Source organism: Clupea harengus, chromosome 8, assembly GCF_900700415.2.
Source record: "Clupea harengus chromosome 8, Ch_v2.0.2, whole genome shotgun sequence".
In the NCBI taxonomy this organism is placed as follows: Eukaryota; Metazoa; Chordata; class Actinopteri; order Clupeiformes; family Clupeidae; genus Clupea; species Clupea harengus.
In genome coordinates, this window is record NC_045159.1 from 26414626 (window position 1) to 26437732 (window position 23107).

Sequence of the window (23107 nt, forward strand, 5' to 3'; positions counted from 1 at the left end):
AGTTGGTTAGCTGGTTATTCAGTTAGTAATGCGTTTTTTTGTTTCCCCTGTCTTGTTATTCCAAAGTCCTGGGTCTGAAACACTCCGGATTACAACGGGAATGAGGGATCTAAAGCACTTTACTTAAAAATGTAAAAGCATGAATCTGGCCTTAGCCATCTAAATAACAGCCTGAAGCTAAACCTCTTTGGAAGACTGAGTATTGCAGAGCAGTTGGACGAGGGGTACCGAATTGGCATTCGAAAACATGTAATATCATCCAGTGTTTCTGAATCTATTCTGCTCTAAACCTCTAGTATCATCCAGTGTTTCTGAATCAATTCTGCTCTAAACCTCTAGTACCATCCAGTCTTTCTCACTCTATTCTGCTCTAAACCTCTACACCCTGTTTTTTTAATCTACCCTGTTTTAAACTTCTTGTACACACATGAATGTTTCAGAATGTATTCTGCTCTAAACCTCTAGTATCCAATGTTTCTGAATCTAGTCTACTATAAACCTCTACTACCCAATGTTTAAACCTCTGGAACCCAACCCAATGTTTCTTAAACCATTCTGCTCTAAACCTCTCATGCCCAATTTTACAGTTTGTTGAGAATTGTTAATGGTCAGTGTTGAGCACTGTGTTTTCATGAAATAAATCTTTGTTTTTTAATATATTCTACTCAAAATCTCTCGTGTTTTTTTTTCTCATTGTGGAGTGCTATTGAAACCGCACCGCCCAACTGCGCCCCCCCCCCCCCCCAAAATATATCACCAGCCGCCACGGTTAACAATACAAATCTGTATTAATGTATAATGCCTATGTGAGCCTCCTGATACATCATGCATAACAGTATGAAGAAACATAGATCCATAGATAGTATATGACTGGTTTTCCTATACAGTCAACGTAACGCTGGACACCATGACCAACCACCCATGGCTGATCGTGTCCGACGACCGCAAGAAGGTGCATTCGGAGACAGAAGTGTCCTTCAGCGTTCAGCGCTTCGACGGTTGGCCCTGCGTCCTGGGCTGGGAGGGTATGACCATAGGCCGCCACTATTGGGAAGTAAAGCTGGCCAACAACGGCTACTGGTCCACGGCCTCATCCAAGCGCCACGGTCGCTTCACCATGTACCCAGAAGAGGGCTACTGGGCGCTCTTATGCACTGTCATCTAACCCAAGGAAACAAATTACCCCATTTGCAGTAGTCTCAGTGCACTTAATAAAGCCACATGAGAAGGGTCTCGCACTAAAATGCTGTATGCTAATCAGTGTCCAAGTACATGGTTTTGGTACAGAACAGACGCCACACAAAGGAGTATTCAAAACATTTGTAATATAAAATATAAAACGGACAAAAAACAACGCTATCAGGAACAATATCTTGTCGTTACCCATTTCTTGTTTCATAAAACAACCTCAATACAAGAAAATTAATGCAACTGTGAAAAAAAATACATACCCAAACCCTTTATGCCCGAATGACACAATGGTTGAATACAGTTAGAAGGGAAAGAGGGCACTACAAAAAAAAACATGACCCCCCCCCCCCCCAGTGAAACGTTCGCTCAGGTAATACTCTATAAGAAATAATGCAGCTTCACACTTTCAATTACTACAATCCAAATTATTTTTTTGGTTGAAAATATGATAATCTGAATTCATCATAAAAAAAAACATGACCCCCCCCCCCCCCCCCCCCCCAAAGAAACCAAAAAAGAAACGGGAGAGGCAGCCATGTTTTTACACATAAAAAAAAAGAGATTATTTGCGTGAGTCATTTCCCCCATTTGGAATCTATGATCATGGTTTGGTGGCTGCGCGACATTTTTCCTGCCAATTGTAATTCAGCCTACAGGCATTTGAAGGTTTACTATGCTTAACACTGAAGCACTAACCGTGTATCTCACGGTTTTACTGCAGTCATTTTGATAAACACATAACAGAGGACACTCCTGTTATTAATCAGAGTCGCTTTTTTCTTCTTTCACAAGACGTCTCTTTCCTCTTTTTGGTTCCATGGTACAGCCATCACGCTCACGTTTGTTCCCGCCTTTAGAGCTGCTAGGACAGTGACAAGAGAACGGATTACAGATCACAAATTGATTTAGAAAACATCCTGGTAATAAAGAAAGAAAACGGCTCAGAGGCATGCTTACTGTTTCTGACGGTACTTCTCAATGTCGCTAGAGGGCACCAAGTCATTAAGCTCCAAGCTGTCATTTATCTTCTTCAACATTTCATAGCGTTCTCTTCCCCGAACCTGTAAGAATGGCACAGTCATTTCAATACCAAACGTTCTTTCAAGAACTGGAACTAACTGAGATTTAACACCTCTAGTACATAAAAGGACATGAAGTGTGTCTCATTGATTTCAGGAGTTTAGAGTGGTCGGATATCTGCAAATGGCTGACCTAATATCACACATGCTTCACCAGTCTGTGGTAATGTCAGTCGTTTCTTACTGCAACTACTTGTTGATGTCAGTGCCATTGACATGCAGTCATTTCAACAAGTTAACTTTTCTGTAGGTAACCTAAAATGTCAAAAGAACGAATTCTGATAATACAACTTCAAATAAAAGTTCAAAATGTATGACTAACTGGTTTCCACATCAGTGCTAGTGTTCAAATGCTCATATTGGTACTAATGTATCAAGCAACCTTTGGAATATGTATTTCACCCCTTATGTTATACACCATCTTCCCCCCAAAATAACTTATTTGACATCAGTTTCTGTGTGTGTGTGTGTGTGTGTGTGTGTGTGTGTGTGTGTGTGTGTGTGTGTGGGGTACTGAGGTGTGTTCTCGTGCGCTGGTACCTCCAGTTTGAATATCTCCTCCTTCTTGCTGCCTTCAGGTTGTGCTGCTGCCTGAGGCGCCTCCTTCAGACCTGAGTACAAACACAGGGTGTGAGCTGAGTACAAACACAGGGTGTGAGCTGAGTACAAACACAGGGTGTGAGCTGAGTACAAACACAGGGTGTGAGCTACACGCCTTCCTCTCAGACCTGAGTACAAACACAGGGTGTGAGCTGAGTACAAACACAGGGTGTGAGCTAGGGCTGAACGATTTGGGAAAATAATCTAATTGCGATTTTTTACCAAAATATTGCGATTGCGATTCGAAATGCGATTTTTTTTTTTTATCCTCTTTTTTTCCCAACAAAACGTAATGAATGATTTAAATATGACCAACACAATATTAGATACATTTAGTGTAAAATATTCTTTCCCACATTTTACATTTTTATTTAACTGCTCATTACAGAAACAAGAACAACAAATCGGTGGCTTTGCCACTGTGCATTTAAGTAATTTAAAAAAAGTAATTTTAAGTATAAACACTAGGCATGCACTTTTTAAACACTGTGTGCAAAATGTACCATCTTAAAAACATTTTTTTTTTTTTTTTTTGTGACCACGTTTTTTAATCGCGAACGTTGCGGTTAGAAAATCGCATTCTATCATATCGCGATTAAATCGCAAATGCAATTAATCGTTCAGCCCTAGTGTGAGCTGCACGCCTTCCTCTCTGACCTGAGTACAAACACAGGGTGTGAGCTGAGTACAAACACAGGGTGTGAGCTGAGTACAAACACAGGGTGTGAGCTGAGTACAAACACAGGGTGTGAGCTGAGTACAAACACAGGGTGTGAGCTACACGCCTTCCTCTCTGACCTGAGTACAAACACAGGGTGTGAGCTGAGTACAAACACAGGGTGTGAGCTGAGTACAAACACAGGGTGTGAGCTGCACGCCTTCCTCTCTGACCTGAGTACAAACACAGGGTGTGAGCTGAGTACAAACACAGGGTGTGAGCTGAGTACAAACACAGGGTGTGAGCTGAGTACAAACACAGGGTGTGAGCTGAGTACAAACACAGGGTGTGAGCTGAGTACAAACACAGGATGTGAGCTGAGTACAAACACAGGGTGTGAGCTGCACGCCTTCCTCTCTGAGCATCCCATTTCTCTGCCTTTTGTCAGTGAAACGTCCGCTCAGGTAATACTCTATAAGAAATCATGCAGCTTCACACTTTTAATACTACAATCCAAAGAATTTTTTTAGTTGAAAATATGATGATCTGAATTCATCATAAAAAAACACCATCTTTAAATGGTGCACTATAATGGTGCGCTAGTGTCCTTCCTTCGGCATGGGCCCAATGCTTACTGCGTTTAGTGGTGGGGGCAGCGGTAGCGGTAGCCTTGACTGACGACTTGGTCTCTTGGATTTTCCTGAAGTTGGTTTCCTCCGTCTTGCGGTCCCGTCCAGGACAAGCGCAGACTCTAACTTCAAAAGAGCGACGGCCGAGGACAAGTCCCCTGCAGATCACAAGCAGCACAGCAGCAAAAAGAACACAGTGATGAGTGACCCCAGTGAACACAGTGTGACCCATGTGGTATGGACAGGGGAAAGCTGGCAGGGGAGAAATGGTGATTATATACAGTAAGAAAGCTGTGGTTTAGGACCAAAGGTGGGTTAAAGAGAAGAAGGGTTCTTTTCTCACTCTGGGCCCTTTACATACACATGCATATACAACCCCCCACCCCACCACACACCACACACACGCACACGCACAAAGTACTCACTCTTGCGTTTCCAGAGTGACAATCATCAGAATTGCTCTGCGGTTCATCCCTCCCATACAACTGCTGTTACACATGTAATTGTAGAGTGTGGTGGTGTGTCCACAGCCCAGCTGTAAGCAAAAAAAGGATAATGCTCTCACAACGCAAACAAAACATCACTATTACACAAAAAACACTGGATAACATCTGCTTAAAGTTTAAGTTTGGTATGGAGTGGAGATTCCACTGTGTTCTGAAAGGTGAAAAGAACTTAGACTAAATCTTTTGGAAGGATGTTAAAAACTAAAACGAGGAAACAGCACATTTCACACATTGCATTATCAACACCACACCAGTTTCTAATATATTATCAAATTATATAAGAATATAACAATTTTGTAGGGTCTATAGAACTCTTGGCAAGGTCGTAAAGAGAAGAGCCAGGAATTCACCTGAGGTTGCTCATAAGGGACCACTACACTCTGCCTCCCGATGTTCAGGTCCTGCTGGTAGTCAGCACGCGGATTCCCCTCCACCCGGATCAGGTGGCTGGGAGGGACTGGGCCTGAAATTCACAAGACAGGACAGAGCAGACAGAACTTTACTGAAGAGTCCAGGAATCGCATCACACGTAGGACAGAAAATACAAGCGTGGAGAAATGTGTGTGCTGGGGGTGGGTGGTAATAATGTGTACCATCATTGTTTCCTGGGGTCCTCTCGTGATGAGGGCATCGCCTGACCACCTCGGCCACGTGCTCGGACTTCTTGTAGACCGCAGTGGCTCTCAGCACCGAGCCTGGCGGGGGCGGCTGGCCCACCACCATGTGGACGGGGCAGGTCTTAGCCAGCTGACAGTACAGCTTGTTCAGGTCTGTGGAGTACTGTGGAAAAGGGCCATAGGTTACATGCATTTACATATGATGTTTTTATGTATAAAAGCATATAAAGGGTTAAGTTTCTTTCAGGTTGTGCCCATCATATTGTCTTAGCCCACCTACCAGTTTAGGTTCTAAGCAGTCCACCCTAACTGAGGGGTATTCCAAGTACATGGTTAGTGACAAACTTGGGTAAGTTAACTCAAAATGGTAAACCTAAACCCTATGGCTTTGTTTTGCTAGGAAAAGGAAGCCATAGGGCTCTACCATTAAGAGGTTTACTACTTACTCCGACTTAACTTACCCAGGTTGGTCACTAAACCACGTATTTGGATTACCCCCCTGATGTGTGATATACCGTCACCACCATCATCCACAATATTCACACTCATTCAGGAACTTGTCTAATTACACATGAAACCAAAACATCTAAAGGTAAACACATAATGAAAGAACAATAGATATGAACAAGACAGAAATGACAATGACTATAGCAATAACAATGTAATATGATCAAAACAAAACCAAAAAAAAAAAGAAGAAAAAACCTACCACTAACATAGTAAATATACACCACTTGCACACATGTATTCCAGATACAACATAAATACAAACTCTTACCACTTTGAATCAAACTGTTTTCCTCTCAATAAAACTGATTCTACAACACACAATCTCCACTGTAACATCAACAGGTTGAATTTGAGGTCCCTTAACATTGGTACTGGATAGAAAAACTCCTGTTAATATGCTGTGTTAGACACGCCCCTCCCCCACCCCACGTTCAGTAGGCATGTCAAGGCATGCCTCACCACTGACTGCTGATAGAGAACTAGAAGAAGAGTGCTGGAAAATAATTAAAACCTGGCTTAATTCAATATAGTCTAATACGTTTGAATTTTGGATGAGCACTTTAAAAAAAAAAACACTTATATATTAATATCTCTTTTTGATCAGTTGTATTTCATAAATGCTTGGAAAATAACGGTCATATTTCAAATTTCTTTCTACTGCCAATATCATGTTGTTTGAATTGTAAATGAGAGACTTAAAGTCAACACCACACAAATGCTAACGCCACAGTGTGTGAGTGTACACATTTGTACTAATTAACATACGATTTCCTGTGTTGACGTGGAATCCCAACATTCAGCACACAAACACACACACTAATACAATGGAAGAATCTGAATACTAGGCAGAGAGCCTATTATAAGTGGAGATATGAAGGTTCAAAAGCATAAGCTCAATTGAAATGAGCAGTAGATAAAAGTTCACCAAAAATAAAGTATACTAGAGGGCGGGGAGGAGGGTGGTGCTTTTCTTAAGCTGTCGGTGCAACCATGGATTTCCATTGGACTACCTATTCAACATCATGCCTTTCATGTGCACTGAATTGGCAAAAATATAAATAAAAAATGTAATACTGTTCAGCGATGACCCTGATCTAAAAGTTTCTTTTGTGTGTGGGTTCCAAGACCCCCACTGCTAAACCAGAAGCAGACAAAGGACAAGGATTCATGGACCTCAGGCATTAAATATTTTCCCAGGTAAGAAATAAACTCTTTTTGCAGGCTTATTCTGCACTATTAGTGTTACTATTTACAGACACTGTGTGTGTGTGTATATATACTGAATATATATACACATCATCATATATATGATAGATAGTGAATGTCCCCACAGAATTCATTTGTTATGTGTAGCAGCAAATCTAGAATTCAAAATGTGCTATTTCTTAATTTCTTTCACATTTCATATTCAACCACATATTAATAGAAGAGGACTATGTTTAAACCACACCATTTTAGACCATTAAATTGAGGGTAACTCTAGTCAAATAGCAATGTTAGCATGTCCTTCACAATAGTTTTTAAACATGCAACTATTCTGTACTTTTCTTAGATTAAGTTCTTAAAAAGACAGAACAGAAGAGGCCTTCAAACCTCAAAACAAGGTAAGATAAATATGTTTGAAAATCATTGAAAATGAACTGAAAATCTGTTAAACTCACAGTGCAGGTCACAGACTTGGCATAGCTGGACTGAGGGAAGCTAAGCTGGAAGTCATGCTCTCCCGGGTAGTCGGTTGTGATGGGCACTGCGGAGCATGGTGGAGAGCCACCACCCAGGGTAGGGATGTATGGCTCGGAAACCTGCAGCTGCTCAAACACCTGCTCATCAAACGATTCCGGTAAGTACTAACAAAACACGAAGAGTTAGCATTAATTTCTGCATGAAGCTCAATAATGGCAGAAATACATTAATGTGGTTGAGTATTAAGTTGTGATGTCATGAGGTTCAGGATTTCTGTCTACTTACAGATGTTTCCCAAGGCACATCTGCAACTGGTGGAACGCTGCAAAATTGTTGAAGTTAGTAAGGCAAATGTACTGGCCTACATTACGTCCAATGAACACTGACAGCATGATGACTGCAACCATTAAAACACACACACGCAACAACGCAACTAAGATGCCAAGCAGACGGTGGCTCACATTGAGTTCCATAGGTCCTCGAAATCCGGACTGTCCCCCTGATCGTTCATTGTGGCCCTTTGCCCTGGTATCTTTCCAATAGCTAGGACAGAGGGCCAATCAAAGGAACTAAGAGAGGGGGGGGGGGAGAGTCGCAAGGTAGTGTTTTAAGAAGATGCTTCTTGCTACTTATATGTTTTTCATAGCCCTAGCTACAAGTGTACACGTTTAAGTTTAGCTCCACAGGGACTGGCGAGTGTTCTCCAGGACATCGTCGGAGCAGGTTACTGATACAAGAAACGGAATCAAATGAATTAGTGCACAACGTTACTACAAACGTCTTCAATTCTACTACCATTAAAATCTGACTGACTGAAACACCAGCTAACAAGCTAAATTGGCAAACCTCGCCTGCGACCTGTCTGGGTTCTTCACCTAAGAAATGACGTTATGAGCTACACATAATTTACGAATTCGCAATAAACGCAGGACAACAAACTTTTCATACAGCGTTTTGAAGAAAAAAATATTACCTTTTATGTTCTCAAGAAGCCGCCAACATACAGCAGCTCTTTCCCTGTGTAAAACCGTCGACTCTACAACAATTTAGTTTAGATCTCACGCTTCCTTAGGGGATTCCCGAAAAGGAGGTACTTCAGTCACATGACCACGAGCCAATCAAATTCATCAGTGACCGAACGAGTGAACGTTCTATCCTGTGTGTCGTGGATGTGTGCGAAATTCGGGTGGCTTGTATGACTACTTTTCACACATCGCTGCTTTCCATTTCATTGATTTTATCGTGTTATTAGCATCGCAGAATTCAAGCTCATAGTATTTCGATGACGGGCACGCCTATACCGTTTTGACATTTTCGAGGTTGCCAACTTTCAAGGCTTATTTTGCGTGAGAATATTGGACAAAAAATGTCAAAACAGGTGTATTTTCGCTGGTGAGATGCATTAGCATCTGCATTGCCTTGCATTGCCTTGCATTGCGCATCACTGCACTGCACCTAATGTTCTAAGAGTCGTGACGATATTGTAATTGGTTTACTGTGCGTAGAAGGTCCACACCTTCAAGTTAGGAGCCCACTCATCAAATTACATCTCATGGTCTGCCAACACCTCAGAGATAGTCAAAAAGGCACAGCAGCGATTACACTTCCCGAGAGTAGCCTACTCAGGAGAAAACAACCCAAAGTGTAATCGAATGGTGGCCTTCTACCGCAGCACTATCGAAAGTGTAGGCTACTGACCTACTGCATCTTGGCGTGGTACTCCGGTTGCACTGCGGCACACAAGAGATAATTTCATCGTGCAATATTAATACACTAATCAATGTATTGACGGCAAGTCACTTATGCCATCTCAGTCACCTTACACATGTGTATAAAAAAACGTACTGCATTTATTGTAAAGTACCTCAGGGAAGTAGGCCTACTGTTACTGTATGTATTGTTCATCAGTGAAGTAGGCTACTTTAATCTATACCACCGCACTTTGTTGAACTCTTAATATATACGTATTGTTAAGCTATTTGTACTGTTTTTAGCGTGTTGTACTATTGTTGTGTTATATGTTGTTGTTGTTGTTGTGTGATATGTTGTCCCTCGTCGCACCAACAGTCGTTATGCGAATACAATGACAATAAAGGCTTTTCTATTCTATTCTATTCTTCTTTCATGGAATTGACATAATTTATCAATGACATAGGATAAGGCCGTAACCAGGGTTTACAATAGGTCCGGGGGAGGGGGTAGTAAGGTAGGTATGAGCTTTCATAATAATATGCATTTCTGAAGGAAAAATGAATCGTAAGAACACTATCTAGAGCATCAAAATACATAGGCCTGGGTCTGAAATATGATAACTAAGTAAAGGTTATTTGTTTCCGTAGCTTTACAAAAAGAAAAGAAAACTTGAGAGTAACCTTTAGCCCTGCAGGTGTCATATACTTATATTAATTTCCAAATGTTGCTTTTAAATGTGTCGTAGGCCTACTTCGCCTACATTAAACGTTTTAATCAATGGCTTTTCTAGATCTACTACAAAATAAATAACCTAGCCTCAATCATGGCCAGAGTAGCAAATGTGTATAGGCCTACGCATATAGGCAACACATGTTTTATAAACTGCCTTTACTCCAGACGCTGTAACTGTTTTGAACGTTTCTTACAGATAATGGCACAATGATCATTGTTTGACTTACCGAATGGGATATTCAAGATAGCAAGCATAAGCCTACGGTCCACCAGTGGTGTTTGTCGACACCCGGTGTGCCACTTGTTGCCCGCTCTCGGACCATCATCATCTTTAGTTTAACTGGGCGTGGATATTAAAAAAGTAACATAATGTTAGCAATTCCTGGAATTTTTCTAAATCGTATCCTTGGCATAGTCTATTTACAATGACAGCTGATAGACGAAGTTTATAGCACGGAGGCTCTCAAGGTGAAAATTGACATGGTCAATTAAATACTTGTGTTACGCACTGGTGACATAAAATATTAAGGGGTTGGTGAAAATGAATGAAGGAGTATAAATTAATAAAGACATTTTTTTTAAAAAAAAGCAAGTTGCAAAAACGAAGGGATCATTGTCTGTAACTCACCAGTGGATCGCTCGAAAATGGATGAGCAAAAAGCCAGAGGAACGCCTGCTGTGCCCCCAATGAGCCGACAGTGGTCCACTGACCTTTTGCCATCTGGGATGCTACCATCACCACACACAAGCCACCTGCTGCTGCCAACGTGCGTCAAAATTTCCAATAACTATTAGTAGAAGTGCTGAGGGGCTGTGCACGCGCTCTCTCTCACAACTCTCACACACAGCGGACACTATAACAAATCTAAACTGAAGTGGCATGGATTCGTCTCGGAAAAGTTCTCAACCGCTGTTGTTTTTATTTTTAATTATTAGTAAGTAATTAATGAGCGATTTGAATCAGGCACATGTGGAGTGGGTCAGTGGGATTATGGGATATTATTGTGAATGCGTATTACCATAACGTCATCAACAAAGAGTAGGCTATAAACTAGATAGGCCCAATTGAATAAAAAAAAATGGATAGGCCCAACTACCATCACATAGGCTAAGTGGTTGCCAAAAGAGAAAAGCCACGTGAGAATATCAACAGCAGTTCAGCGTATATTCGCCGTTTATGCAAGCACCAGCGGCACATCCAGCAAACCAATGGAGAATGTGTAGGTGAAGAGACAAGCGAGGAACGGACGAGGATCAGTTGTATAGGAATACACCTGATTATTTCCCAGACAGGAAGCCAGCAGTGTAGCCTATGTAAGTAGAACTTGTGTATTAATTAGGCTATTTACCAAGGCATTGTTTTGACACGCCATGTAGGCCTATCACCATCTTGGATAACTTTGGCAATGATACTCCTTCACAACTAGGCTAATTGTTATGTAGCCTTGGCCTTGCTATTTTCTCGTATGCTAGAATGCATCATAGCCTATGTAACCTACTAAATATTTTGGTGTGGCTTGTTGCGTGTCTATGAAACCTGTTTAGAGATGTTGCCACGCATTATCTTCGGTAAGAGTAAGGTGGACTGCGAACCCGTTTTGACCATCCTGCATTGGGGCCCGGGGTTGCCTCGTTACGCCTGTGTTTTAGGCATAAGTATAGTCGATTAAGTTTAAAAAAAATGTAGCCTATAGTTATATTAAACTAACTAAAAGCCCAAGTCAATCTTAATGGGACCTACTCGGATTTGGATTGTTTGGCTCGTATCAAGAACCTCATTTCAGTCATTCAAAACAAAAGCAACATTGATTACACATCTACACATCACACAAAGTGAAACTGTGGTTAGAATAATTTTGCCTGAAATTCAAATCGAGATGACTAGGGGACCTTGATGACATCGACTAAAAAAGGCTCCACGAAGCTCAACTCTCTATTAATTGATGCGCTTCCACGTTAACTAGAATAAAGCTACAAGTAAAAACGGATACACTAATCAAGATAACCGTATTGGCATCTTGTGTAACTTTTATAAAAAAAAAAAAACAGATTAATATAGTGTGATGAATCGTTTTCTGAATGTATAATTAAATCGAATGATTTGTTTATCCAATTGATCTCCTATTCTAGTAAATGGTTGTTGCGAGCACAGGGGTGATTTAGTAAGTATTCTGCTTTATGTAGCAGAGTGAGAAAAACTTCCTGTGAAGATGCACGTCTTTTTAAGCTCAATGGTCGTTCTCACTGTATATGGGAGAGTGAAAATACAGGGAAAGTAAATATGGAAATGCAGGCTTCTCTGTAGAACGTGTCTTTGTCTTACATTTTTCTACAAAGAAACACTTATTAAATAACAACATGCTTTTATCATCAGTGATCAGGTCAGTTCACAAATCACACCTGGCTACACACACACACACACACACACACACACACACACACACACACACAAAAATGAGAGTTGAGATCAACAAGTATACTTTGAACGGTATATGTAGACCAACTAATTACATTCTATGTAGCAACCTGGAATATTGTATTTGATGCAGATTGTTTGTCACACATTTCATACAATATACATAAAAAAAGGCAAAGCAGAGAAGTAAAAAAGCAGAACATTTGAGATGTGACTATTTATATTAGATGTAGGCTACTTAAAATGGCTGCAAGGGAGCATTTAGCTGTGATAGAAAATATAAATATAAATAGAAAAGCCTTATTTGTCATTGTATTCGCATACAACGAAATTTGGAGATGAGCTATCTGCATGTCTGTTTTCATATGGGCACCCATGACTCTATAATGTTGGTATGGGCCTATATTATTGACCATAATAATTAGTTTTAAGGGAGGATCATGGCAAAGAAAATAATAATAAGAATATATTTAGAAAAAAGTGTTATCACTCTTATGGAATTGTTTATATTAAAAGGACCGAATTAAAAATGGCAACAAAAAGTTTTCCCTTAAGCCTAAAATGGCTGTCTAAAACCTGTACATATAAAGAGCATTTACACTGCCGACACATTGCCCTACTCTAAACGAATTTTGAAAGAACTCTTAATCGTCATAAGATATTCATAAAAAGTTGACCTAAACCTCATTGTTTTGGAATTGAAATATTCGAAATAGACATGCATGATCTTAGACCTCTCTGAGCTAAAAGCACATGCTCCATGTTAGCATGTGGCACCAGCCTTCTGTAACTGTCCATATCAACTGAAGTAGTCTCAAAATGGATGTCGAGACTGACACAGATTTAAAACAAATTAATCATGAATGCTTATATTGCTTAATATTCACTTCAGTTAGTCGAGCTATGCAGTGTTAGAAAAATAATACATTTTCAAAATGAGCAATTGAGCACCCACCTGTCATTGCAGACATATGAAGCCATAGATGCATAACTTATTTGTGAATAAGGAAAAGCGGAGGTCGAGGGAAACGCATCCATATCGATTTCTGAGCCCTGTCTACATTGACATGACATTAGGTCTTGTTTGCAACTTTTTATGTTTTCAGACCGAAAGGGGGGTTGGGGGAGGTAGCAGGCATTTGGGCTCTATGTCCCATCAAATCAGAATAAAAAACGTCATAAAGGTAGTCTGAAGACGTCATGGTCTTGAAATGGTCAAACGGAACCCAAACAGAGATTTTTTTCTATGACTAGTTTCTTATTCTCCATTTAGGATAGTGAAAACAATAGGATAGTTTAAAACAAAACACAGCAATGATGATACAAAAAAACTGGAGCAGAGGTAGCAAGACATTTAGTAAAAAAAACAGAACTCGATTGTAGACAAAGCTTGTGGCTTAATTCCTGTAAAGTAAAACAAATAATTTATCCCAACCGAAGGAAAAAGGCAGAATAACCAACCAGTGCTGAGCTCTCAGACATCGAAGTCATCTGTCCCCTGGAGGCCAGATCATTCATTCATTCATTCTGTTACTGGTTTCACTTTCAAACTCCCTGGATGAAAATCACACTAAAATCCATCCATAGTATAGTTTCCATCATTTATGTACTGTTACTTCTGTCATCTATGTATTCCACAAAGGGTATTTAATGATGTAATACAAAAATACTTTCTTTTCTCCTTCAGAGCCTCTCTCCCTCACCCCTCCTTTTCTGAAAGTGCAGTGTCAACTTCCGCCTGCTGCTGCTGCAACGGACAGCTGCTATTTCAAATTCAAATCTCCTCCCTATCTATTACGATTCCTCATCTTCTACTCTTGTACGCTTTACATGGTTGGATATCTGCTTGTATTTATAGAGAAAGAAAGCTTTTGTAATTTGTTGCATAAATATCGTGAGAGGTTGTAGACGAAGTCCCTCCAAAATTGTCACATGTTCCTCTTCACAACACTGAACCAGTTTGACTAACTGAACACGCCCCCCTCTAGTGAGAGATGTCTCTGCCAACAGTATCTGCTAAAGAGAGTGTGAGTTAATCATGCTTTACCTTTCATTCTTTCTTTCTTTCTTTCTTCCTTGTGAGACAGAGGTAATGAGCATGAAGTAGTAAATGCTAGACTGAGGTGTGTCCTGAGACTTTAACTAACAGGATTGACAGGACTGAGAAGTCATGCCGGGTGCCCACATTACACAGGCTTCTGGACAGTTCTGTTTATCATGCAGTAGACAAAATGGCGGATTATAGAGAATTAACAGTTACTTGAACGAGGATGTGTGTGGGGGGAGGGGGGAAGTGAGTCAACTCTTTAACCACAATACACCCACACCAATAGAGACCAAAAATGACATGATTTTACTAATCTGGTTAATCTCTCGGTATCTGAATTCATCAACATAAGGCTTTACTGCTTTACGTATTTGCCAAGAGGGGACATTTCCCAACTAGACGTCTATGTGTTATTTATTTAAAGGCTGTGGAAGCATTTAAGTCATAATGCTATAATGCTCATTCACAAATTCAGAATGTGTGGGAAGGAGCGTGTTAAGGGTGAAATCTTTGATCCTGGCAAAGGTTGTTGATATTAGAGCTCAACAAGCAAACAAATACACATGTTGTTTGTAGCTTTACCTAAACTATTTGAACACTACTTTTTAATCAGTTTAACTATGGTACTAGGTTGGAGAAGAAAACACACCTACCGTGTGTTGAGTCATTGTAATTTCTGATGGCCATCAATGTCAAAAATGACCGATGACAAAGCTTGCATTCCTAACAAAAAACAATTCCTCTTCCTGCTTGTCGTTATGGCCATCTTACCACTAAGTATAGCTGCTCAAGGTCATGGCAAGATAGACATATTTCTGTTCTAGCTTTTGATAATGTAGGTGCTACTTTCCATATCCAAAGTGATTTGCGGTACAGGTATTGTATGCTTTAAATGTTCATGTGTGCCTCGTCATATTCATAGACCCCAGTTGTTAGCACCTTACTCTGTTGAGCAACAGGTTAATGTACACATAAAGTATCCTTAGGAACCAAATAATGTTTTCCCAAACAAGTACCAAAGCACAATGGCAGTTAAATGTATGATTTATTTTTTTTCAGATACATTTGCAGAAAATAAATGTCATTCTCGTGTGATCTTCATAATTTGTAGAAATGTTTCGATATAATTTAAAAAGACCTTCTTACAAACATTTAACTGTATGAAAATATCAGTCCATACATGTGTATGTAGGTGTGCATTTTTGTGTGGGTCAATAACAAAGAGGTGCATTTGTGTGAAGTTGTGTGTGACAAGAGCTGTAGGTGTTAGTGTATAAGTGCATCAAGGAGGAAGTAAGGGCATTTGTCGTAACATCCAAACACCTGAGAAGGGGTTTTTCTTTTTCCAATACATTTTTTTGTTCTTTTATATTTGTTTAAAAAAAAATGCATATAAACATTTTGTTTTCTATCAATAAAAGCCTATCTGACTAAATCCGGCTATTTCTCTGAGAAAAAGCCACAGATTTTAAGGTGCACTTCATCAGGCAACCATCACAAGTCCGTCATTAGCATTAGGCATGGTTGTGACTACTCTGATTACAGACATTTCAAACCACCAAAATGACCTGCTTTATCATTTATAAAATCATATACCCTGTACATACACATGAAGAATAAAAACCACAGGAAAATAAAAAAAAAATGAGTTCCATGCTCGTGCAGACTGACTGATAAAGAAGGTCACTGGTCACACGACCTGTACTAACACAACAACCCTGAGCGGAGAGCTGACCATCCGAGAGCAGGTTTCGCCTGGAACTTGGCTCCCATCTCCTTTGCACGAGGCCTGGCGTCTGGGCTCACTTGCTGTGGTGGTAGAACCTCTGACCTGACTGGCTGTGGGAGATGTATGCGCTTCGAGGGCCAGGCTGAGGAGAGCTCTGAAAGGAAGCCTATTGGAGTGAATAAAAGCTAGGTCAAAAGGGCAACAAAGACAGGAAGGCCATTTTTTGGCCCCCTCATCACCATTGTCTACAAAGGATGTAATGACCTGTGCTGCTAAACTAAGCCATTCATTTCACTGGTTGGCGCATGTTAGTAAGATCATAATCATTCCAGACCCCCACACACACACACACACACACACAAAGTTCCTTTCTATAGCTTCATCTGGCTATAATTTGAAGACACTGGTAAGACTGATCATATCAAGTGCATGATAAGTATTCATCCCACTGCCTACCCACAGTCATGAACTTCAGTCAGAAGTGAATACTTGTCAAAGGAAGCATGCTAGCACCCAGACTTATTAACTTAAGCGAATTTCCCTCTTCATGATGCAGACATTCCTAAATGCCAGTGTGTTGTGGACGGCAGGACTCACAGCATGGGTGGGCTGTGGGGGCGTCCCGTGAGAGAAGGCTCCGGGGGAGGCTGGCCTCGGTGGATGGGCGTACGGCAGTCCAGTCTGTCCAGACACGAAACCCACAACCCTCATTGACATGTTACAATGACGTCGAATGAACACTGATCACATAGCAATATTGACGCTACGCTGATGTTGTTGTCGTGATACACTACACTATATATACATACACTATATGACCAAATGTATGGTGGACACCTGACCATCACACCTATATGAGCTTATTGGCCATCCCATTCCAAAATCATGGGGCCATTATAATGCATTAACGTTGACATTAGGCAGCACTGTGCATTCCGGGAGCTAGCGCTCCCCTGGCGTCCACCAAACCCACATTCGTCCCCCAGAGTGCCAGACAGTGAAGCGCGTGATTCATCACTTCAGAGAGCATGTTTCCACACAGCTCCACAGGCCAGTGGCGCCGTGCTTTGCACCACTCCAGCCATCGCTTGGCGTTGCACAGAGTGATGTTGGGGCTTGTGTGCAGCTTCACGAAGCTCCCGACACACAGTTCTTGTGCTGATGTCTTAGCCAGAGACAGTTTGGAACTGTTGAGTGGAGCATAGGTGGCTTGTATATGCTACGCGCTTCAGCACTCTGCAGCCGCCCTCTGCAAGTTTGTGTAGACCAACGCTTCCTGACAGGAAACTCACAACTCATTGACATGGTACAATGACACTGAATGAATCCTGACACTGATCACATAGAAATACTGACACTACGCTGATGTTGTTGTGATACACTACACTATATATATATGCATACACTATATGACCAATTGTATGTGGACACCTGACCATCACACCAATATGAGCTTAACAATCAACCAATCCAACTTTATTTATATGGCGCATTTCATACCAGGAGGTAACACAATGCGCCTATTGGACATCCCATTCCAAAATCATGGGCATTATTATGCATTAACGTTTACATTAAGCAGCCAGCACTGCATTCCTGTGGCTAGCGCTCCCCTGGCGTCCACCAAACCCACATTCTGGGTGGCATCCTATGACGGTGCCACGTTTTAAGTCACTAAGCTCTCCAGTACGACCCATTCTACTTCCAAGGTTTGTCTATGAAGATTGCATGGCTATGATTTTATGACATTTATTAAACAATAGGTGTGGCTGAAACACCTGAACTCAATAATTAGGAGGGCTGTCCACATACTTTTGGCCATAAAGTGTATCTACACTGAGGTGCGGCAATGCAAACCTTGGCAGGGGGGATCTGGACTGCAATGGAGGGGGTAGGCAGCAAACCAGCAGCACTAGCGTGGAGAGCCTGAGGTGGCATGGTCCTCAGAGTGGTCTACAACACAAGTGTGTCCACGCGCGCACACACACACACACACACACACACACCCACCCACGCGCACACACACACACACACACGCGCACACTCCAGCACACACACCCACCCACACACACACCCACCCACGCGCACACACACACACGTGCATGCACACACGCACACGCTCCAGCACACACACACACACACACACACACAGGCACAGGCACACACACACATGCACACACTACAACATTACCATCATTAAAATATATAGAAACGGGGTAGAATAGGCACAGTGTTCTCCATGTTTACTTACATTAAGAAGCAGACTAACATATTTAGTGTGAGTTGAATGACCATATTTGCTGCTGTAATGTCAACTCACAGAGTCAGTGAAGCCAGACTGCTGGTTTGCGTGCTCCAGCTGTTTCTGTAACGGGATAGCCGCGCTGGGGATGTAGCCTTCGGGGAGACAAGAGGAGACCGCATGACATTCCTGATCATTTAACCATTACCTTCCAGTCCTGTAAACAAACATGTGACGGAGACCAAAGGGAAGGAAGGGCAGACGAAGAGGGGATGTGAAGTTGAGCGAGTTCTGGTTATTTACCTGGTTGAGAAACAAAGTGGCTGTGTACTGCATAGCCTTGTTGCTGGTGAGGCAAGTAGGGCATGGCCGGAAATGCCGAAGCTCCTATAAATACAGAAGAACATTGTTGCAACTCGCACTTAGGAGTATGAAAGGGTGCATAGGTTTGGGGGGGGGGGGGGGGAACACGCAACATGTAATTTACATTCAAAGGGCAACATCATGCCTTTCAAAGTATCATGTCAGCCTTGTTTTCACCTCATTACACCTACTTTTATACTTGCTTCTGAAATATACAGCCAAGAAACACAGAAATACACCAATAAACCAGCGGAACGCACCTCGGAGTTGGGAGTTGCTGGCATAGCTGACAGGCACTGGTTGACTGGAGGTGAAGGGGGACGCGTGCTGGGTCTGGGGGACGCCGTAGGGGCCGTGGGCCGCCGGGCCCCCAGAGTACTGGCCATGCTCTGAGGTCCCTGCGCTGAAACCCTGTTGGGACTGGTAGTGACGACCCTGTGGAAGCGAGAACAGGGGATGAACTCGTCACAAACACAGAACAGGAGATGAACTCGTCACAAACACAGAACAGGGGATGAACTCTTCACATACACAGCACGGCCACACAGAACAGGGCCGCATCAATCATCAACCACATTTAGTTTTTTGTTTTTTTGTTCTCTCCGCGCCATGAGGCGCATTAGACCGCAACTTTCTTTTGAATTCTGAATGGTTGCAGTTTCAGTCATCATTTTTTTGTTTTTCTGGGAACAGATGATTTTAACATCATGCCCGGGACTCAAGCTTACAGCACCTGGTATTCCCAGGTGGTCTCCCATCCAAGTACTAACCAGGTCCGACACTGCTTAGCTTCTGAGATCGGGCGTGTGCAGTGTGGTATGGCTGTAAGCTCCATTGCTTAATTACAGAGAGACTATTTTAAGCTACCACGGTGGTTGCTCAACAATGCGAATGTGAATGACCTGAGGTTTATGGGCTAAACACTTGAAATGCTTTACGCTTATGCTAGCAACCTTTACAATCGAATAGCCATCTAAAAAAGAAATGCTCTGAGAAAGAATGTCTGGTACTTTCCTGGGCCCTGTAATACAGTTTCAACATCCTCTGGCTACATTAACTAGCTGAGTCACCTCAAAAGCATTTGGTATCAGAATCGGATCAGTATCAGGCTTTATTGGCCAAGTAAGTTTGCACAAACAAGGAATTTGACTTGGGAAAGTGACTTGGTAAAGTGACTCTCAGTGTGCTTACACAAAGTATCCCAGTTGCCAATCATTTTGTGTCTTTCTTGGCACATTGAGGAGAGATGTGGGTGCCTATATGGTTAGGTATACTCACAGGAATGACAGGAGTCTGAAAGAGCTGCTTACTCCTCTCTCCCATGAGTGCTCCTGGTCGACCATGACTCACTGAACTGGCTGAGTGTTTAAACCACACACCACATCACAGAGTGATTACGAAGAGACAAAACAAATGAAAACAAATCATAATAGTATCCAAGAATGTTTTGTTGACAGTAAAAACACACAAGATTCCAATCCAGATCTCAGAGTGGGCCTACCTTGCATGCTCAACAGGTGCTGCCCTGAGTGGATGGCCATGTTGGGCTGGTAGGTGGCTGAAGTCAATGTCGTCATGTCACTATATAGAGAAAATACACACATACACTTACAATACATGACTTCACTCTGAATTACAGGGACAGTTAGGTCCAACAACATGTACTCTTGACAGGATAGACCAATGCATTGTCCTAAATCACCATATGTACACTGAACAAAAATGTTAAGTTTGATACCAAGTTACACAAGCTGGAATTTAAAAAACCTGGTGATTTCTCCTTGCTCACTAATAGCTTATTTCTCTCGAATTCTATGTGTGTAATATTGTTCCATGCTCTGTTTATAGTTTTGTTTTGTACACTTCCAGAAAACATTGAAATATATGATTACATTAAAAACGACAACATTATAGCTAGTCAAATAGACCTACAGACTGACAGCCTAAAATGAAATAATATTGGACATTTTCTCTCCCTAAAGATATGAAAAGATGTGGACAGAACCACCTTCTGACTGGCATTGCACAGCAGAACCTTTTCACCTCTCTCTTGCTACCGCTTCACGCTTCTGGGTTTGTAAGTACAAACAACAGCTAAACCAGCTGTCAACAATGTTTACACATTTTGTGTTCTTAGGGAATTCAGAGAACTGGTTTTGGAATGTATTCCATGGTCACCTCTGCTCTTTTCTCCGTCTCTTCTCCTCCTCGTGCAGGACCTTCTTGAGCTGTAGGAAGAGCTGGTGTTTCTCCTCCTGCAGGCCCTGGAGTTTCTCCCCCATCTTCATGATCTAAAAACAACAGGAGACAATTTACAGAAAACGAGGGAAAGACATTACACAGGGCCATTTGGAGGGCCAAGGTCATTTTGATGTGTCATTCAGTTGTGTTTTGACAGCCACCTGTTCTTTGGTCTCATCTAAGGACATCCGCTCCTCCACCTCTTTCTTACGCTTTCGCTCTTCCTCTTCTTTAAGTTTTTGTTCCATCATTTTGTCAACTTCTTCTTCCTCTGTGGATATTTTTAAAAATAAACATCACAATCATTTCCAATTCCCATCACGTTCCCATTGTCCAGTTCACATAATTAGACGTGGGTAAAAACCTTTTTTGCTTCTTTGTTCTTGGATCCAGACATATCCTTGAATAGATTTGGAAACATGCATAGTGCATAGTGTTTTTGATCATCTTATTACTCAATACGTTTATGATTTACCCACACAAGCACAGACAAAATGAAACAATTTGTACACAATTTCTTCATGATATTAAAAACAGAACATACGGATGACTCCACTTATCAAACTGTAAAGCACTCATAAAAAAAGGAAGATGCTGACCTTGACGCTTCCTGTCTCTCTCTCTCATTATGTGCTTGTGCAATGCCCGTGCCATTGCATTGGACAATTTGGGCCTCTCCAGAAGAGCTGGCATAATGGTTGGTATTGGAGGGGCCAGCTGATGAGGGAATAGGAGGAGAACATTACAACCGACGAGTCAAACTGGCTAAAACCAAACTGTCACGTTATCTTTAGTTAGCAAGTACATTGCTGGTATGGACGCTTATATTGACCCACTTCGATAAAAAAAAAGCATGACTACGCAACAAGGCGTCTGAAATACTGGTAAAGACATTTAGATAACGTTAGCAAATGAATTCCTTGCTCATTAGTTTGTCACAGCAACGGTCACCTAAATTCTAGACATTGCTATATCAGCCACATCATTGACTTACCATGTCAAACTCTAACAACGACAGACTACCACTAAGACAAAAATATCAACTAATGTTACTGTCAAGAGACCTAGCATAGAATAGGTACGGCTAGCTAAAAGCCGTCGATAGTAGCCAATTCCCTGCTCTACGTACAGAACGAGCTAGCTGGCCAGGCTATTGCCCTGCTTAAGGAACCAGGCAATATTGCAGATTACTTGTTATTTAGAACAGCCCAAAAATAAAATTCCAAATAGCTGTGATTGACTTGCCAATATAGCTAACGGTAAGTTAGCGTAGCCAACTAGCTCCATGAAATAACATATCTAACGTTAACAAGCCAACAATATAGTTCTGAAGCGAAATTCACAAAATCCTCTTCAACGCACTTTTATCGGTGTCTGAGAAAAAACACTGTGTTTAGCTTGTCTGGTGTTATTTGTCACATTAACTGACAAAAAGTATAGTGGCCCTAACTCTCAGGCAGTCAGCTTACTGTAAAATAAATACACATTTGCCTGTCGCATTTCCGGTGATAAGGTCCAGACGTCGCAAAAATAACACGTTTTTGCCTGCCAGCAAGGCAAACCTCAAATACGTAGCGAACAGCGACCTCTAGGGGGTATTGCAAGTACCCAACTCAGAGTAAGTGGTAAACCTAGTTCTCCTCATAGAAGAGCCCAATGGCCTAATTCTCCTTTCTTTGAGGAGGTTTACCACTTACTCTAAGTTAACATACCCAGGTTTGTCACTAAACTACGCCCCCCTTGTAATCCTGTTCTTTCTCCTGCTTTAGACATGATAGATGCCTATTTTATTAGAAACTCAAGTAATGTTAAATAAGACATTGTATATTTTCTCCTCTTGACCTTTAAAATGTCACTTACACTGTAAGTTTGCCTTGTTATATGCCTTGTGTGTTTCGTGTAAACTCCTTTGGTTGTTGTTTGTTGTTTTTAAGTTGGTAGGCTATGCATCCGTAGAAAAGTTAATCAAGGGTGTATAAGCAACACTACTACTAAATCTGATCCATCCAAAAGATAGCAACAGGCCTGATAATGTCATTGTATTCTGTCTGTAATCATTCCTTCCATTTCACACATTCCCATGGCAGTGTGTGTAAAAACAATATGTCAGAACATGACATAAGATGTCAGAAATAAAACACTCATTTTTTGGTCAGGTTTGTATTGGATAGT

The 23107-nt window shown here is 41.4% G+C and overlaps 2 protein-coding genes and 1 pseudogene across 10 annotated transcripts; all 3 read right to left on the reverse strand.

Annotated features, from left to right (window-relative positions):
• Positions 1 to 1308: 1308 nt before the first annotated feature.
• LOC105906613 (cellular tumor antigen p53-like) lies at positions 1309 to 8876 on the reverse strand. Of its 3 annotated transcripts, none has more exons than XM_012834792.3 (11): positions 8447 to 8876; positions 7935 to 8042; positions 7759 to 7795; positions 7452 to 7637; positions 5257 to 5443; positions 5014 to 5126; positions 4583 to 4692; positions 4164 to 4315; positions 2811 to 2881; positions 2149 to 2252; positions 1309 to 2053 (listed from the first exon to the last, which is right to left on the reverse strand). In XM_012834792.3, the coding sequence occupies exons 2-11, from the start codon at positions 7982 to 7984 to the stop codon at positions 1951 to 1953; spliced, it is 1113 nt and encodes a 370-aa protein (XP_012690246.2). In that variant the 5' UTR covers positions 7985 to 8042; positions 8447 to 8876; the 3' UTR covers positions 1309 to 1950. The 3 variants fall into 3 exon arrangements, with proteins under 3 accessions (XP_012690246.2, XP_031428402.1, XP_031428403.1); XM_031572542.2 differs by having other exon boundaries at positions 1309 to 2050; positions 8447 to 8619; XM_031572543.2 differs by lacking the exons at positions 7452 to 7637; positions 7759 to 7795; positions 7935 to 8042; positions 8447 to 8876 and adding an exon at positions 6059 to 7324.
• A 1606-nt stretch (positions 8877 to 10482) lies between these two features.
• gps2 (G protein pathway suppressor 2) lies at positions 10483 to 22879 on the reverse strand. 7 transcript variants are annotated; one of them, XM_031572536.2, is made up of 12 exons: positions 22405 to 22879; positions 21535 to 21652; positions 21097 to 21206; positions 20873 to 20985; positions 20196 to 20275; positions 19973 to 20052; positions 18955 to 19129; positions 18635 to 18718; positions 18410 to 18486; positions 17947 to 18042; positions 16687 to 16770; positions 10483 to 16255 (listed from the first exon to the last, which is right to left on the reverse strand). In XM_031572536.2, exons 1-12 carry the CDS (start codon positions 22420 to 22422, stop codon positions 16163 to 16165), a joined length of 1128 nt encoding a protein of 375 aa, XP_031428396.1. In that variant the 5' UTR covers positions 22423 to 22879; the 3' UTR covers positions 10483 to 16162. The 7 variants fall into 7 exon arrangements, with proteins under 7 accessions (XP_031428396.1, XP_031428397.1, XP_012690335.2 ...); XM_031572537.2 differs by having other exon boundaries at positions 22298 to 22411; XM_012834881.3 differs by lacking the exon at positions 22405 to 22879 and adding an exon at positions 21930 to 22291.
• Positions 19416 to 19524, reverse strand: LOC116221613 (annotated as a pseudogene).
• Positions 22880 to 23107: the final 228 nt, after the last annotated feature.

What these genes read in the sequence shown, in the direction of transcription:
- LOC105906613 (XM_012834792.3), bottom strand. Translation starts at nt 7,984, where the DNA reads ATGAACGATCAGGGGGACAGTCCGGATTTCGAGGACCTATGGAACTCA. An exon ending in AGGAGATATTCAAACTGGAG is followed by an intron (nt 2,253 to 2,810) that starts GTACCAGCGCAC and finishes CCATTCTTACAG; the next exon opens with GTTCGGGGAAGAGAACGCTA. An exon ending in GAGAAGTACCGTCAGAAACA is followed by an intron (nt 2,054 to 2,148) that starts GTAAGCATGCCT and finishes TCACTGTCCTAG; the next exon opens with CAGCTCTAAAGGCGGGAACA.
- gps2 (XM_031572536.2), bottom strand. An exon ending in AGACGGAGAAAAGAGCAGAG is followed by an intron (nt 20,276 to 20,872) that starts GTGACCATGGAA and finishes TTCTCTATATAG; the next exon opens with TGACATGACGACATTGACTT. An exon ending in TTCAGACTCCTGTCATTCCT is followed by an intron (nt 19,130 to 19,972) that starts GTGAGTATACCT and finishes TCGCTTCCACAG; the next exon opens with GGTCGTCACTACCAGTCCCA.